General features: G+C 26.0%; 1 protein-coding gene across 8 annotated transcripts in view; it reads left to right on the top strand.

Annotated features, from left to right (window-relative positions):
• Nucleotides 1-16,017, top strand: part of LOC147803208 (transformation/transcription domain-associated protein-like) — a 156,411-nt gene that overhangs the window by 26,007 nt on the left and 114,387 nt on the right. For 4 of the 8 annotated variants that reach the window (XM_087150584.1, XM_087150578.1, XM_087150582.1 and 1 more), the window contains 2 exons: nt 4,244-4,330; nt 12,864-12,963. The exons of 1 other annotated variant lie outside the window; for it this stretch is intronic. Coding sequence is in view for 1 of the 7 variants with exons in the window: in XM_087150578.1 (XP_087006704.1) it covers nt 4,244-4,255 (12 nt within the window). In the remaining 6 variants the exon portion in view is untranslated. Of the gene's footprint in view, nt 1-4,243; nt 4,331-7,851; nt 8,046-12,863; nt 12,964-13,744; nt 14,022-16,017 lie in introns of those variants that run through there. 3 more of the 8 variants (XM_087150579.1, XM_087150580.1, XR_015428918.1) reach the window with 3 other exon arrangements.

Here is a 16,017-nt window from a genome sequence, read left to right on the forward strand (position 1 = left end):
AAGTTTAAATAGGGAATGGTTTTAACGTGATTTATTTAAGTTTATTGCTTTTAAAAATGTCAATATAAATATTAAGAGTGATATTAGGCAACATACAAATCTCTCTCTCGCTGTCTTTCGCTACTTTTGATTAACAACAAATTGAGCGCAAGCTTATAAAATAAATTTTTTATGACAATTGATAAATAGTCAATATTTAAAGCAAAAAAAAGAAAAAAACTTTAAGAAAGATATAACAAATGAGTATTTAAATTTGCAATTGCTTTCGAACATATTGGAATTTCAAAACAAAATTCTTGTTAAGTTTACACATAAATCCACTATTTCAGCAAATTAAATGTTAACCAAGTTACCTTTCAGCTAACTACACGAAGAAAAAGTTTTGCTTAAATTACCGCATTCTATGATAATAAATTTTTTTCAAAACGAAACCATAACTCTGTTAATAAAACCAAGTATTTAAACCAAGTATTTCGTAATTTTTTGTTAAAATGATAGCAGTTTACCGGATACTCTAGCTTTCAAAATTATAGCTCTTATAACCTCACATTTGGTAAAAAATATAAAACTGAATAATAAATTTTTCCGAACAAATGATTTTCATACAGTGCTCTAAACTATCATGGTAAAGTTACGAAATTTTACCACATTTATCGCATTTCAACTCATATTATAAAATCTAAATTTTTTGTTATTTTTACCGAAAACATTATTGAACCACTTCGTTACAAAAATACTAGGCTTTTTGGTGTTCCCCTACAGCCAGAAATAAAGTAAGTTTTACAATATTTTGGTAGTTTTGATTAAGTTTTCTTTTCTAGCAAACATATCAGCCAATCGTAGTATTATTTATTAACAATTAATAATTTTCAAGTTAATTATCGAAATCTAAATTTTCTCTACAACTCATCATAATTTCAAATAATAAATCTTATCGTTTTTGCTCAGTAAAACAAAATGAATATAACGTGAAAAGAAACAGAAGGAGAAAAAAAAGGTGCGTAAAAGGCAATAATAAAATTGCAATTAATTTTCGAACAAATTTGAATACCGGTATTAAGTTCATGAACAAAATTAGCCTTTTCACCGCGTAAAATTTAAAATTAGTATTTGCATTTCTGTGTTCTGCAGAGTACAGTATTTTTTTATACCAGATTTTGCAGATAACAATTTCCAAGCTAATAATAGAAAAGTCATTTTTCTATTCCATTGCACTCCCTGTCCATTTTTTTTATAATCCTTTGTAATATTATTTTATAACTGTCGTTGAACAGCCGACCCGAATTTGAGCTTATAACTATCAATGTTCAACTTTGTATCCTTGTAATTTTGAATCCAATTAAAAAAATAAGAGAACTCCTGTACAAAAGTGCAGGGAGCGAATTGCCTTCATGGAGAACTTTTTCATGGAACTGCACCGCGTTTCCATGGCATGGTGAGGAAAACGGCGAAAACCTCCCACGGTTAGCAAGACGAAGATGGGACTCTAATCCACGATGCGTCTATCACTTGGAATGTTTCATGTCAGCCAGGTACGAAATTCGTATCAACCAGCAATTCAAATCCTCAAAACTCATTAGTTGGCTAGCGTTCTTTCCCCTGAGCCACCACCGCTTATTCTTTGTAATTTAAAGCTTTTAAATCTAACACTTTTTGTGCAGCAAAGCAAAATGTAAAGTTAAAATAAACACCCAAAAATAGCGGAGGGGATCTTTGCTTAGGGCTTTTTTATTTGGAGGGAAACGTATTATTACGTATAAACATATAGTAAATATTTCTTTCAGGATTCGGCTCAATAATTTAGTAGTTTTCCTCCCGCTGCTTATGAATTTTTTCATATGAAAAATTTAATAAAAATACAATATATTAATAATTTTTTTTCAGAATATTTTTCGAATTAAAAAGATGGAATCCAGTTTCTGAGTTACCTCCTCAAAGTAAATATACTAAAAAATAGACATTTAAATGCATGAATTATAAAAGATCCAACATTTTACACATTTATGTCTAGATGGAATATTTAAATTATACTAATTTTTGAAGTCGCGAAATAAGAAGACTTAACATTTTTATTACCATTAAATTTCTTCCTTTTTTTAATAATTTATTAACAGTGTCTAACTTCTGCCTGAAAAAAAGTTATTAAAAATTTCTTTACTTAGTAAAAAAAGTTCTAACAAGAAATTTCAAAATAATCCTACTAAAAAATTATTACTATAATGAGAAAAAAAAATACTATGATGCTTCTTCAGAGTTTTATAACAGTTAAACATCTGTTTACATATTTGTTTAAGAAATATAATGTGCTTACGTTGTAAGAAATCAAGATCAAGAAATATCGCAGTGATGCATGAACACGAAGCTTATTACAAATTTATTAGATAAATTACTCAAATTTCTGAGGGTTCAAAGAATCTAATTTTTTGTTTTTGAATGTCTTTTTTTACCTGCACACAAATATATCTGTTTATAATTGAAGCATTTGAAGAAACTTGATTAATTTGTATCATGGCGTACTAAACGTACTATTATCTCAATAGTTGTGAAAGACTCAAATAGTCGTTCGCCATGATTTAAATAATTTACAAACTTTCGACTGTTTAGATAAAGAGCTGAAAGATAAAGAAAAGAGTGGAAAATGATGTTGTGTGGCCTCGATCGTTATGTCCTTTTATTAACCGCAAAAAATAATAAGCTAGAAAGGTACTAATTTGAACAGTACATAACTATAAATGGTTTACATAAAGCGTAAAAGGGAAGCTCTTTCCATTTTGAAGTCGTCCTCATCAAGTAAAGTTGTCTTACTTATCAAAAATAAGATCTTAATAGTAAATCTAAAATTATTTTTTTAAAATTTAGAGTTTATTAATGTACTTATTTTTTTTTAATTTACTTCTGTAATTTTCCATATCCGGTAGAAACACTTTTGTTTGATATTTTTTTAAATCACATTTTGAGCTGTAAAAGATTTTTACTCTGTATTACTTACTTTAAAACTGTTTTATGAGTAAGCTACAAAATATGAGAGTTTTGTGTTGTTAGAGTTTTTATTTTTTCATCTATTTACTTTTTTTAAGGAAAATAAGTAGTTTAACGGATATCTAATCTCAAACGATTTAAATAAGTAATTTCATTAAAATGTTGAATAATAATAATGATCAGCATCATTAGCAAAGAAGTAAAAAATGAAATGGATGTTTAGGGGAGCTTCATGCAATGTAAAGTATAAGAAAATGAAACAAAGTGCTGATAAAGCCCAAGGCTTCTCAAGAATAACCACCAACAGGGAGGGATGAAAAACACATAGCCGGACATCATTAATTTTCCTTTTTACCCTACAGAAAGGGGATCTACAGCTGCACCCCATCAACAGCTCATCCCTATTAAAAAAAATTCCAATTCTTATACTAAAACAAACATATGCGTTTCTTCTAGTAATCAATATTTAAATATCATGACAGACACACTAATATACATACAAATTTTTTTTTATTCCTAAAATTGCATTGCGTAAAATTGATCCTTATGATTCTCATTTTGACATTACATTATAATAATACATACTGATTAGTTCAAATTGATACATAAAAAACTTAACTTTTAAGATGAGCAGAAAAAGAGTTCTAGTTCTTACCACATACAAAAGTGTTTAAACTACAAATTACTAATTTTAGAGCATTCATTCCTAAAAATATTTAAATTATTATAATTTTATTGTTGACCAGTCTGGGCAACGAGGAGGCAGTGGGTAAAATTTGTATCTGTTTTATATAAATAATTTGAAATAATATTTTCATTCAAGTTTTTTGAACAATCTATGATTTACCAGACTTGTCAATGAAAACTCCAATAAAAATGCATCATTAAAGCTTGCAAACATTCTCATCAATAACAATGTTATTTGTTTTACAGTAATTGTTTACCTAAATATGTTCCTAGGAAGTCACTAAGTTCTTTTCCTTTAGTATTCATATTTATATAAGAAATGATTTATATAACAAAGGACAGTAATTATGTATAAATTAACCATACAGGAATATAAAAACACTTTTAAGATAATTTCATGTAAAAATATTAAAATAACTCATTCATATAAATTCATCTTGGGAAACAATGAACTACAAGTATAAGAAGATCAAAAATTATAGCCTGATTTGATCTTTTTGTGTTGCTTTTTTATTAATGCTTATTTTAACCTGATTTTTTATTTATTTATTTAATTATTTTTTTTTGACTCGTACAGATTCTTACTTGAGACTATAGTTTTGAAGTTGATCTAATCGATTAAGTTGCTCTAGTCAAAAGTGTGCAAACCTGGAACACCATTTTCGTAAGTAAAGAATAATAACATTTCTTCTGTCCAATCCTAACGGTTTATGTCCACTGCTTCTGAGAAGAAGAAAAATTTGTGCAAGGGCAGAAACTGCATCTTTATTGTGTCATAACTCTCTGCGAGAACCGATTTTTTCCCTGTTTTTATTTGCTAAACTGAGTAATCTTCAAAATACAACTAATGGCGATACCATAGTAATTTTATAAAAGAAAGGGGGACCTAAACACTTCTCCTCTTTTAATCTACAATCATGAATGACAAGCAACTACTGGGGCTGATGAGCGAAACAAACAGGTAACGGAGCCTCCCAGTAGAAAAACAAAAGTATGCTTACAAATAATCTGTGGCGAAAAACTATTATTTGTGAGTGTATGATGCACATTTAGACTCATTCCAAAAGTCGGACTGTGGAGGCTGATGAACTGTAGGCAAATCATTTGCTGCAGTTAAGGTATAAATCATGTCACAATCTAAAAATCTTTTTATTAGTGAAATATGTGCATGATGTGTAATTTATCTACTAAGGCGTGTTTTTGAAAAAGTTATTATTAGCATTAATTATTGTTATCAGAATTCTACTTGACTAATTTTAAAAGAGTTCTACTAATTAAAAGGGAGGTATGAAACTGATTTTCTTTTGTAGCATGAAAATTGTCATTTATAGGCAGCAAGAAATACCGCTTTATTTTTCACCTGTTCATGATTTAAAGATCTCCCCTAATAAGTCCTATAATTACAAAATAATTTTATTTCATCTAAACAATTATGCCTTTTCTGAAATATTGAGCTTCTGTATCTTCAACTGTAAATTGGAAACTATACTAATATTTCAACTCGATAAAAGTCGAAATTTCGGTACTCTTAACGTTCTTTTTATATTTCAAACAGGGTTCTTCCACTAACTCCAGAGATTTAAAACATTTTACACATACTTATAGTTGTTAACTCCCCCAAAAAATTTGTTGAAAGAAATCTGCATGCATAGGAAACATTTTTTCCAAATCAGCATTGAAAATGATTAAATGTGTGTTTATTACTTTGAGTTGCCACTGCAAGTTATGTTTCTTTCGTTATTCAATAGTTACTGGGAAAGGAGTAATTTTTTTTATATGTCTTTTGATTTGAATATTAAATTGATTTAGAAGCAGAAAAAATTGATAACTTTTTTTAAACTGTGCTATGACTCTTGTACTATTTTCCGCTTTAATTAGAGTGCTATGTAAGTCTTGAATTAAATTATATGATAAATTTAACTATAAAGCGAAATAGAAAGGGAGAAAATTTTAATGTTTATTTTAGTCTAATTTGCTATTAAAAAAATTGAATTTAAAATAAAACTTTTTAAAATGAAATAATTCTAGTTTAAAAAAAATTATTTTGCTCTTTAATTGGTAAATGAAGTTGCTTATTTTTATATTAAATATTTTCCGAATGACACATTCTATGCTATCGCAACTCATGAGTTATAAATTTCTTCTCTGCTTGATATGCATAGCGAAAGCTTAAGGTTTGAAGGTCAAGCCCGGGAGGAGGGGTTCCCTACGAAGACCTCCTCTCATTCTCTGGTCAAATGCCACACCGATCAGTTTACAGACACCCGTGTAAATGTTTTTTGGCGAGATTCTAGTGAATCAAAAGCAAATCAACCCTACAAAACCCCACACCTTGTCTTAGAGAAGCATGCTGTTTGGATTTTTTCTCACTTGAAACTTGTTTTTTATTGCAAAAAATATATAATTTAAGAAATTTTCAACAGCAAGATAAGAAGTATCGGATCTTTCCTCAATAATTTTGTGCTTTCATCGTTCGTTCATACATTTTAAAATATTATATATCAAGCCGTAGACAGAATTTTCTTTCGGAAGGGATTTAAATTTGTAATATATAATATCGCATTTCTTAACAATTACAAATTCGTAATTAACTTATCTTGCATTTATCTTCAATTTATAACGTTATACTCATAAATAATTTTTTTTCCATATGTAAATCATTACATGCAAAATATTTGCTTTGCATCTTCTGTCAAACCTTTTTTAATAATCAATAAAAGGAAAATGTTGTAAGACAACGTTCTCTCATAAGTATTTAAGATTATTTTTATAGTAATGATTGAAATGTTTATTAAAAACTCTTGGGAAAAAATTTACTATTTCAAGAATAGAGAAAATTTCTTATTTTACAAGGGAAATTATTTTTTGTCAATTCTTTTTGGTAGTTGTTTAAGCCCCCCGCCATATTCTATTCCTTGCTTACAGCCCTGTAATAAATTATAGGATATTGAGTTTTAAAAGCATATTAATATATTTTAGTTAAGTTTTTCATAAAAGGGAATATTTCTTAAAATAGTGATAAGTCGAGGAAACGTTAGTGAAAATTTTACTGTAAATTAGAAAAAAAGAAGAACAGGCAAAAAAATCATCAGAACATCATGAGGAAAGCAGTACTTTCATATAACACATAACAGTTTTATATAACAGTATTTTCAATACAACTTGGGGTTAGTAAAAAAAATATGATTATACTTGGTACAATTATTATATATTTCCTCAGGAATGTTTAAGAAGCTCACCATAAATTAAGTAATTGATTAACTATTTTACTTTTTTTTATTTTAGTCATAGATTTCTTTTTGAATTATAGAGTTCTTTTTTTAAAGAAATTCTATTTAAAAAGAATGGTATAATGCAATACAGAATATTATAAAAAAAAAAAAAAAAGATTTACTCAAATTACTCTATTTATCCCAAGATCATGGAAAAATTTACTTAACTCGCAGCTCATTTTTTGATGCTTTCATATGTAACACTCAATCTCTTACTAGATAAATATCAAGTACCATAAGAAAAACAACATTCATTTTAAAAGTAATTTTTGTTTGAACTAGAAAGGGTTACTTATAAAAAGGCTTTATTCATAAAAGTTTAAAGCATTAAAAATCAACTTTCTTTCTTAATTTTTTTAAATAAAAAAAGAGTTTATAATTAATTAAAATAAAACTTTATTTATTTGTTCTATAACATTTTAATTTGTTAATGTACGATTTGTCGTAGTGGATAGCATGGATTAGCTGTCCCCATAAAACATAATGTTCCTTTACATAATTCTATAGTTTCAATTAAAAAAATAACGAATTTTTGATTTTAGAGCTCAATTAATATTTTTCCCCTTCATAGAAAAAAATTAAACTTTCCACTCGCAAAGAATAAGAATACTTAAAAAAATGACACATTTTTTTTTTTCAAATTTAATTTTATAAAAATAACATTAACTTTCAAAAAATAACATATTAAGTATAAAATAGGTTTTATTTAGAGTATTGTTGGTAGTATTAAGTCGTCTATGACTGAAAAGAGACATAAAAAGAGCTTTAGTTAACCGAAATTAATTTTATTAACCATCACTAAGCCATGCTATTTTATGGAAAGGGATTTCCATTTTCTTTTATACTGTTGTTTTGCCATAATATTTTAAAAGAAAATAATCTTTGATACTGTTGTTCTTATCTTGATTTTTAGCGATTTGATATGAAACTGACTGTTCTAATCTTTTCGAATTCTGAAGAAAATAAAGCCCTCTTTCTCCCTTTGCTGAGGAGGTATATGATGTGAAAGCTAGAAAAATAATTTCCCTGCCATCTATCGGAAGCTTTTGAAAACGCGTCTAAAATAATAAACAGCACCCTCTTTATATGGCATTTAAAAGATTTTTTTTTTTTATTATTATTTCAAATATAAATATGATGCTACATGGAAAAATATTCTTGCTATGTAAATGAAAAAAAAATATGTTGAGCATTTTGAAAGTACAATTTTGATTAATATAATAAAATAATAGGCAGCTCCCTCTCTATATGACATTTGAAAGATTTTTAAGTTTTTTTTTAACTATTTTAAATATGAGTATGATGCTACATGAAAAAATATTTTTGCTATGTAAATGAAAAATAACTATGTTGAGCATTTTTAAAGTATAATTTTGATTTTCATTTATATTCTGTACTAAAATTTAAAATAAAATCAATTTATCAGTAATCATTTTATCGGTAAATCATTTTATTGTAAATTGTCTAATATTTTGAAATTCAATTAATAAAAATTCCAAATATTTTTTTATTATTTAAAAACAAATTTTTAAAAGCAGAATTTCTTTAGCAATTACTATTTTCAAATATTGCCCCAAAATTTTTTGAAAAAAATATTATTGAGTTTATTATACTACAGTTCTGTTCTAAAAATTCAAAAAATTTAAACACATTTTATTTATGCAAAACTCTTAAAACCCTTTTTGAATCCTGTTTTTAAAAAGTAAGTAATTAAACTTGAGATTTTAAGTTAAAATAAACATTAAATATTGAACATTTAAATAGATTAAAACAATTTATATAAATTAAAAATGTCCTATTTTAACATTTATTATAACATAATACTTAAATTGTAATTAAAGTTTGCAAATTAATAAAATAAAAAAGTATATTTAATAAGAAATGGTTACTTTGAACTAAAAAAATTTATGATTAAAAGGAGGATTTCAGCAATTTAAAGTACTTTTTCTCTTTATCTATAAATATATTCATTATTTCTGAATGTCTTCATCATTTCTAAATTCCGTATTAATTTTACTTTTAAAGAAGGCTAAAAGAAAGGTAATTATATATATATGTATATAGTTATAAGTAGTTATACTAGCTCATTTCAGGCTTCTTCCTAAAATGCCGTAATACAAACAAGAACGGACCTTTAGCTTTTTCCTGCTATTATATGAAATTTTTTTAACTACATGTTTTTACCATCTATTATTAAAATAATAAGTTTTTAGGAATCATGTAACATTAAAAATAAATATATCTTTTATCTAATAAAAGAAAAGTCTTTATTTTAAAATATGTGCTTAATACAACAAATTAAACATTTTATGATAAGCAATTAAAATAAAAACATTTTTCAATAAATTTAAGAATTGTTCTAGTTATAAGTTATAATAATTTTATTTTTAAGGGAAATAGTATTAAATTTCATCAAAAATATTTACTTCAAAACTAAGAATATAAACGAATTTAAATATTATACTTCGAGAAATGTTTTTTAGAATAAAAAATTCTTATAAATATTTATTTAAAAATTTTAAAATTTTTAATTTCAAATCGAATTTTTAATCAAATTACTTTTTAAAAATATTTAATAAGCAATTCCAGAATTCATATTTAGGTTATAGCAAATTAATAAAATACTAACTTTTTAATGTTTTATGTAAAATTTCTGCAAATTTTAAAGAATAATGAAAGTGCATTTTTTAAATCGTAATATGCTAAATATTTTATGGATTTTATTCTTCTATCTTTTTTCAAATTTTCGAGTTAATAAAAAAATTTTATACCAACTCTACACTTTCTCATTATTAATAAATCTATTCATTGTTACTTGAAATTAATAATGGCATACAATGAAGGTCTTGTAACCAATTAATAGTAGAAGGCCAAATGACACTTTTAGTTTTCGGGCCTCTTCATGCTAAAAGATAGGAAAAAAAGAAAATCGATAAAATATGCTTAATATTTTATTCTTCGCTTATTTTCTTATTTATTTATTTTCTTTCCTCATCTTTTCGAGTTTATGACCAATTTTTTTACCAACTCTACACTTATTCATTATTAATAAAATAATTCATTGTAACCTTACAATTAATTTATGGTATACATATGAAGGTCCTGTAACTAATTAAGTGCAAATGGCCAAACAGCACTTTTATTTTCCGGGCCTATATAAGTGACGAGTTATATCGCCGCTTCCAATGATGCCTCAAAACAACGGTAATGGACCATTGTGTTTGCCTTTTGCGGTTAACGTTCCGAAAATGCCAGCTTACAGCCTTACGTTTGCCGTGAGGTGTGAGCTTACTGGGATTATTTATTTTCTTAATCTTATGATAATTTTTACATAATGAAATTAACTTAAATGAAATTATATTTGTTTGATATTAAAGCATGGATTTGCTTAGAGTATTTAAAAAATGTGGACAAAATGTTGGTTTATTAGAATAGTAGCATATAATAAATTGTTGAAGATCCTGCTATGTTTTTTTTTAACCACTTTTGTAATAAATTTTTTTTAAAAATTCAATAATAAAAAAATTAAATGTTAATTTAGTCTAAGGTGAATTTTTTTCCACAAATACAAAAATTTTTTAAGCTAAATAAAGTTATTTCATTGATTATATTTAGCTAAAAACAAATAATGAACTGAAATATACGCAGGGATGAGATTCTTCCGCGGATTCGCGGATTTCCGCTTTTTTTCAGATTTTTCCATTTTTCCCGCTAATTTCCGCTGAAATTTTTTTTTTGCACAAGTTAAAATATTTTATGAGGAATTTAATTTTCCGCTGAGGGAAATTATTGAAGTCCCTTTTCCTCCCTCTGAAGTTTCTCTAAAAATCATTTCCTTGGAATAAATCTGGTTGACCTTTATACAGGGATGAGATTTTTTTTTGTCTCTCGAATTTCAGCCTTTTTATCAAAAACTCCGATTCTCTAAAAGTTTCGTTTTTTTAAATAAATAACCCGTTTTTTTAAAAATTCTGTCATTGAAGTAAAATAATTATATTTATTTACGATTTTCAAAGATAAACAGAAAATTCAATCTACGCCCTAGCTGCTAACCCTTCCGCATTTTTACTTATTTTAGCTATTTTCTCCGATTTCAAACACAGAAAATAAGATTTTCCGTATTTTTTATCCGTCGGCTGGATAGCTTGTATTTTCGTAATTCAGACGTCGCTGCTTCTTGCATTCTGGCGTGAAAACAAACAAAAATAGAGGTGGATTTGCGGTGAAAATATTTACTTGCTCATTCAATTAATCTTGTAAATTTTTATTTATTATGTCTAAACAAAGACAATACAAACAAGCCTTTTAGAAATCACAAGTCCAGACTCTGCAAATATCTCGATTTTTATTCACGCGATTTTAATATCAATCATCGATTTTCGTATTTACCTGATTTAAAAGTTGCACATTGCGATTCTTATTTACGCTATTTAAATATCGTATACTATGATTCTTATTTACGACATTTAAAAATCCAATATCGTGTTTTGTATTTGTGCATTTTTAAAATCGCGATTTTATTATCAAATCTCGATTTTCGTATGTACCTGATTTAAAAGTTGAACGTTGCGATTCTTATTCAGGCGATTTAAATATTGTACATTGCGATGCTTACTTACGAGATTTAAAAAATCAATATCGCGATTTGTATTTACGAGCTTTTAAAGCCCTATGTTCCTATGTAGCAATTCGTATTTACGCGAGCTTAAAATCCAATATCGTGATGCGTTTTTGTGGTTGTAATATCGCGCGATTTAAAAATTATGCATCGTGATCAAAAAATTAAAAAATCGTGATTTGTATTTTCGCATTTTTTAAATTCGATGTAGAGTTTCATATTTACGTGATTTAAAAGTCTCATATCGGGATTTATATTCACATTGTTTACAAGTTTAAAAATCGCACTTTTTTGTCACATTTTTGTTTATATATATATATATATATATATATATATATATATATATATATATATATATATATATATATATATATAAATTTTTTTTTTTTTTGGATTTCCTCTTTTTTACTTTTTGACTACTCTCATCCCTGTATACGCAACTTTCATATTTATTTTTTCAAGGATTATGGCTTTTAATGTTACTGAGATTTTTGTAAAATAAAATTTTTAAATTAGTTATAAGTTAGTGGTAGAAAACAATTGCGTTGTAACTTACAGTAAGGCGAATTTTTTGTAATAAGTTTAACTAAGTTCCTTTGAAAAGTGGTTCAACTAATTAAACTTCTTTTTTGCAACCAAGTTTTATTGTTCTTATATATTAAATATTGAAAACTGATTTAGAAATCGGTGGTAAAAAAAGAAAATCATCTCAAGAAAGAGAAATAATTTACATTCATATTACTGCAATTTTCAATTTAATTTAAAATTTGCATTATCATTCAAAACTTTACATAAAAATGAAAAACATTCTTATATTGTAAAAGTCAATTTTTCTACTTATGCATTACATTTGGATGGTTTGTTCAGTGTCTAAAATAATGTCAAAACATACCTAAATTATTTTAAAAGGCTTAAATTGTATGAAGCAGTGTGACATGAATGCATAAATTAGATATTAAAGATCTAATACTTTTTATTTATTCAAACTGTATTCTTGTTTTAATCATTTCGTATTATCCAATTTTTTTTATGTTTCATTTACTTTATATGAATGATGCTTGATAAAAATTTATAAGAAACAATTTTTTTTTAAATTAATTTTTTTGATTGAAATGTAAAGTTAATGTGTAAAGTGTAAGTTAAAAACATTTTTAAATAATCTTCATAGCTTATTATAAAAATTGTATCAATGCTAAGAACAAGTTTATGTATATTATAAATAATTTAGTATACTAATTTTATTGTAATATTATATGTGTTTTATGAAAATAATATACTAAAAAAGTAAAAATTATTTTCTACCTAAGGCCAGACGGTATTGGAACTGTGACTGTTGAAAAGTGATATTTTTGCCAATACTGAGGTACAATTACGAATACTTCTTGAAAACCGAATTACTCATTTTAGGTAAATATATTACTCTTTTCTTTATAATTTACTCTAAATTAGCTTATTATTTAAAATCCACTCGCAAATTTGTTCTCATAAGTTTTGGTTATCCTCTTAGAGGTTGTCTCTAATGTACCCGAGTTCCCTTTCTTTTTTTTTTTTCTTCGCTCTAGACTTAGTTAATAGCAAACTTTTATCTGAAGCAGATAATATTGTTTACATTTGATGCAATATGGCCAATATTTGAAGCTCTACTCTTAACTCAACTTTTTTTAAAAAAAATTTAAAATATTGTTTAAATCTATTTATTTCGTAGTTTAGTGTGTGTAATTAAATGCTAAGGTTTTAATTTATGCCTCTAATATTCATTTTAATGGTCCTTTAATTTTTCTTTCAATGCGGCTTGAAATAAACTGCCTTTTTTCTTTTTAATTTTTTAATTTTAGTTGATAAATATTCATCATTTCAGGACATTACCATTTAATTTTTAAGAGTTTTTTAATATTATTTTGCTTAAAGTTATTTAAAAAAATTAATCTTAAATAATCTTTCAAAAAATGAAAGAAAAAACATCATTTATAGAGTGAATTATCTTTTAAACTTCTGTGATTTAAGAATTTTTTATTTTATCAATTTTCTTTAAAATTCCAGCTGAAGCAAGCCAGTCATTGACAAATTGTTTTTATTCTAAAAATGAGAACAGAGAAATCAGAAGTATTTCTTTCTTTTCGGATAAACAATAAAAGGATCTATAGAATATAATTCTGCAGAAAAAAAGAAAAAAATTATTTGCATTTCTGTATTTTTCAGCTATTTTATTGCTTTAACTCTTTCATTACTCTGTTTTTTTAAATTTAAAGTCTATAAATATGAAGATGCAAAGTATAGTAGTTTTGATTTTATCTATCATTTCAAGTAATGTTATTATAAGGTTTTTTTTAATTTATTGTTTGTTTTTTTTTTCGGAGAAAATAGTAATTTCCTTAAGTCATGAAAAATTCTTGGAATTTGTCACGGGAAGCCATGAATTGAAAATCTAAAATGTCGCAAATACCCTGTGTAAATAAAAAAAATTTGTAAGTGTTTTAAATTAAAATTATATTGTCTGTTTCTATTCCTTCTTTTAAAACAGGTTTACTGGATATAAATATTATGACTTCTATTGTTTGTTTTTTTTTAAAAAATTCAATTTACTCTACTGTTTATTATGAATAATCTTAAATAGATGAATTATTGTATATCCTGTGATTAAAGTCAACCCAATTTTTGATTACAACATATTAAATTTCTGGTATGTCAGGTGTATAAGTCAACCACTATGTAAACCAAATAGGAAAATTTCTAAAATTAGAATATAAATAAATAAAATTGCTAAATCTCTCTGAATATGATACGTTTACCCTTAAGTAAAGATGATGTTTGAGACCATCTCCAAAATATAAATTCAATTGTTATTGTGAAGTCTTTTTAAAAGTGTGGAAATATAAATTTTTTGGATGAGGATTAAAATTATTTTCTGTAAGACTCAGCAGATGAAGTTTTAAATGTGAGATCCGGATAAAGACACTGTTAATTGTACTGAATCTGACAGATGATCTGAAATCTTTAAATTCGTAGCTTAATGGTATGTCTTAAACGTTTCCATTGTGTTATATTTTTTGAAATATATAACTTTTCTTAATCTTAATTTTTCAGAACGTATTTTAAGGAATTGATTTTAAAAAAACCAATATATGTAAAGAAAATGAGAGAAAATTCAGAATTAATTCTATATAACATTGTAAAAATAGTTTTTGAAAGGAGTAAATTGATACTGAGTTATTCATACATATCTTATAGTTTATAATGCATGAATATTTCACATGAATGCCCAACTGTACTATAATTGGTTCACCAAGAGTTGGCACTTGGCTCCACCTACTCGGGCACAGAGTTAATCTTAGCACAGGATAGGAGAAACATTTTCGCTGTTAAAAATGAGACAACCCTTAATGCGCGCCAAACGCAAACAGTGAACTCTTTTTCACTCACTTACTTCTCTTTATCATCCACTATTATACCTTTCATTACTCTGGCTAATTGAATATATATTTTAAATTTAAAAACTGCTGTTTTCCCAGCAAAATGTCTCTAAAGGGACTATCTTTTCACTCAAAAGAGAGAAATATCATCAAATTTATGAAATATTTAATGTTAAAAAAAATACACATAAAGATTGCGAAATAACATAGCTGCCAACTGTTCAGAATTTTTCGGATTTGTTCCTAATTTTTAAATCAAATCTAAAAATCTGATATTTTTATAAAAAATCCGAATTTTCCTAAAATTGCAGTACTTTTGCTTTGAAATCAAACCCTAGTTCTGATCGCCACAAGCTTCCTGTGATTATTGTGCTGTAGTAATTTTTAGTAGCTTTTTATTGGAAAATACTATTCCAATAGCTGTTGCTGATCATTTCACTAAATTGAATCTTAAACAACTATTATTATTTTTGAAAAAATTTATTGCAATATTTAAACACATGCATCAGAAATATTTGCTTATGATGTAGATTATTATTTACCTGCCTTTTATAATTTGGAGAAGAATAATTATGTATTAAAAAGTAATGGTTGTTTTTAAACTATTATACCGGTATTCCTAATTATAAAATATTAATATTATAAATTTCCCTTAAAGGATAGTGTTTATAGTTTCGTTTTACTAATTTACTTAAGATATTTTAATATTTGTCAATTAATGTTAATATTTAATAATTAAATTTTTGTCTTACACTCGTAATTGGTGCGTAATTTTGTCGCATATAGTGTTCCTAATTTTTGATTCCTAAGATTGGCAGCTATAAAATAAATATTTTTCTCATACGATTACCAAATAGCAACCTTCTTCAGGTTTGTTAACATCCTTTTCCCAAAAAATAGCAAAATAGTATCGTTGGAAAACCGCGTCATAGAGGTGGAGCCAAATGTCAACTCCTGTTGAATGAACTGTACCAATGTATAAGTCGAACCCCCTGATTTTTGGAATTTGAAAAGTTTACTTATGCACCAGGACATACAATAGTAATGAATA

The sequence above is a fragment of the Parasteatoda tepidariorum genome, chromosome 9, assembly GCF_982258835.1.
Source record: "Parasteatoda tepidariorum strain Cologne lab strain chromosome 9, Ptep-v5.0, whole genome shotgun sequence".
In the NCBI taxonomy this organism is placed as follows: Eukaryota; Metazoa; Arthropoda; class Arachnida; order Araneae; family Theridiidae; genus Parasteatoda; species Parasteatoda tepidariorum.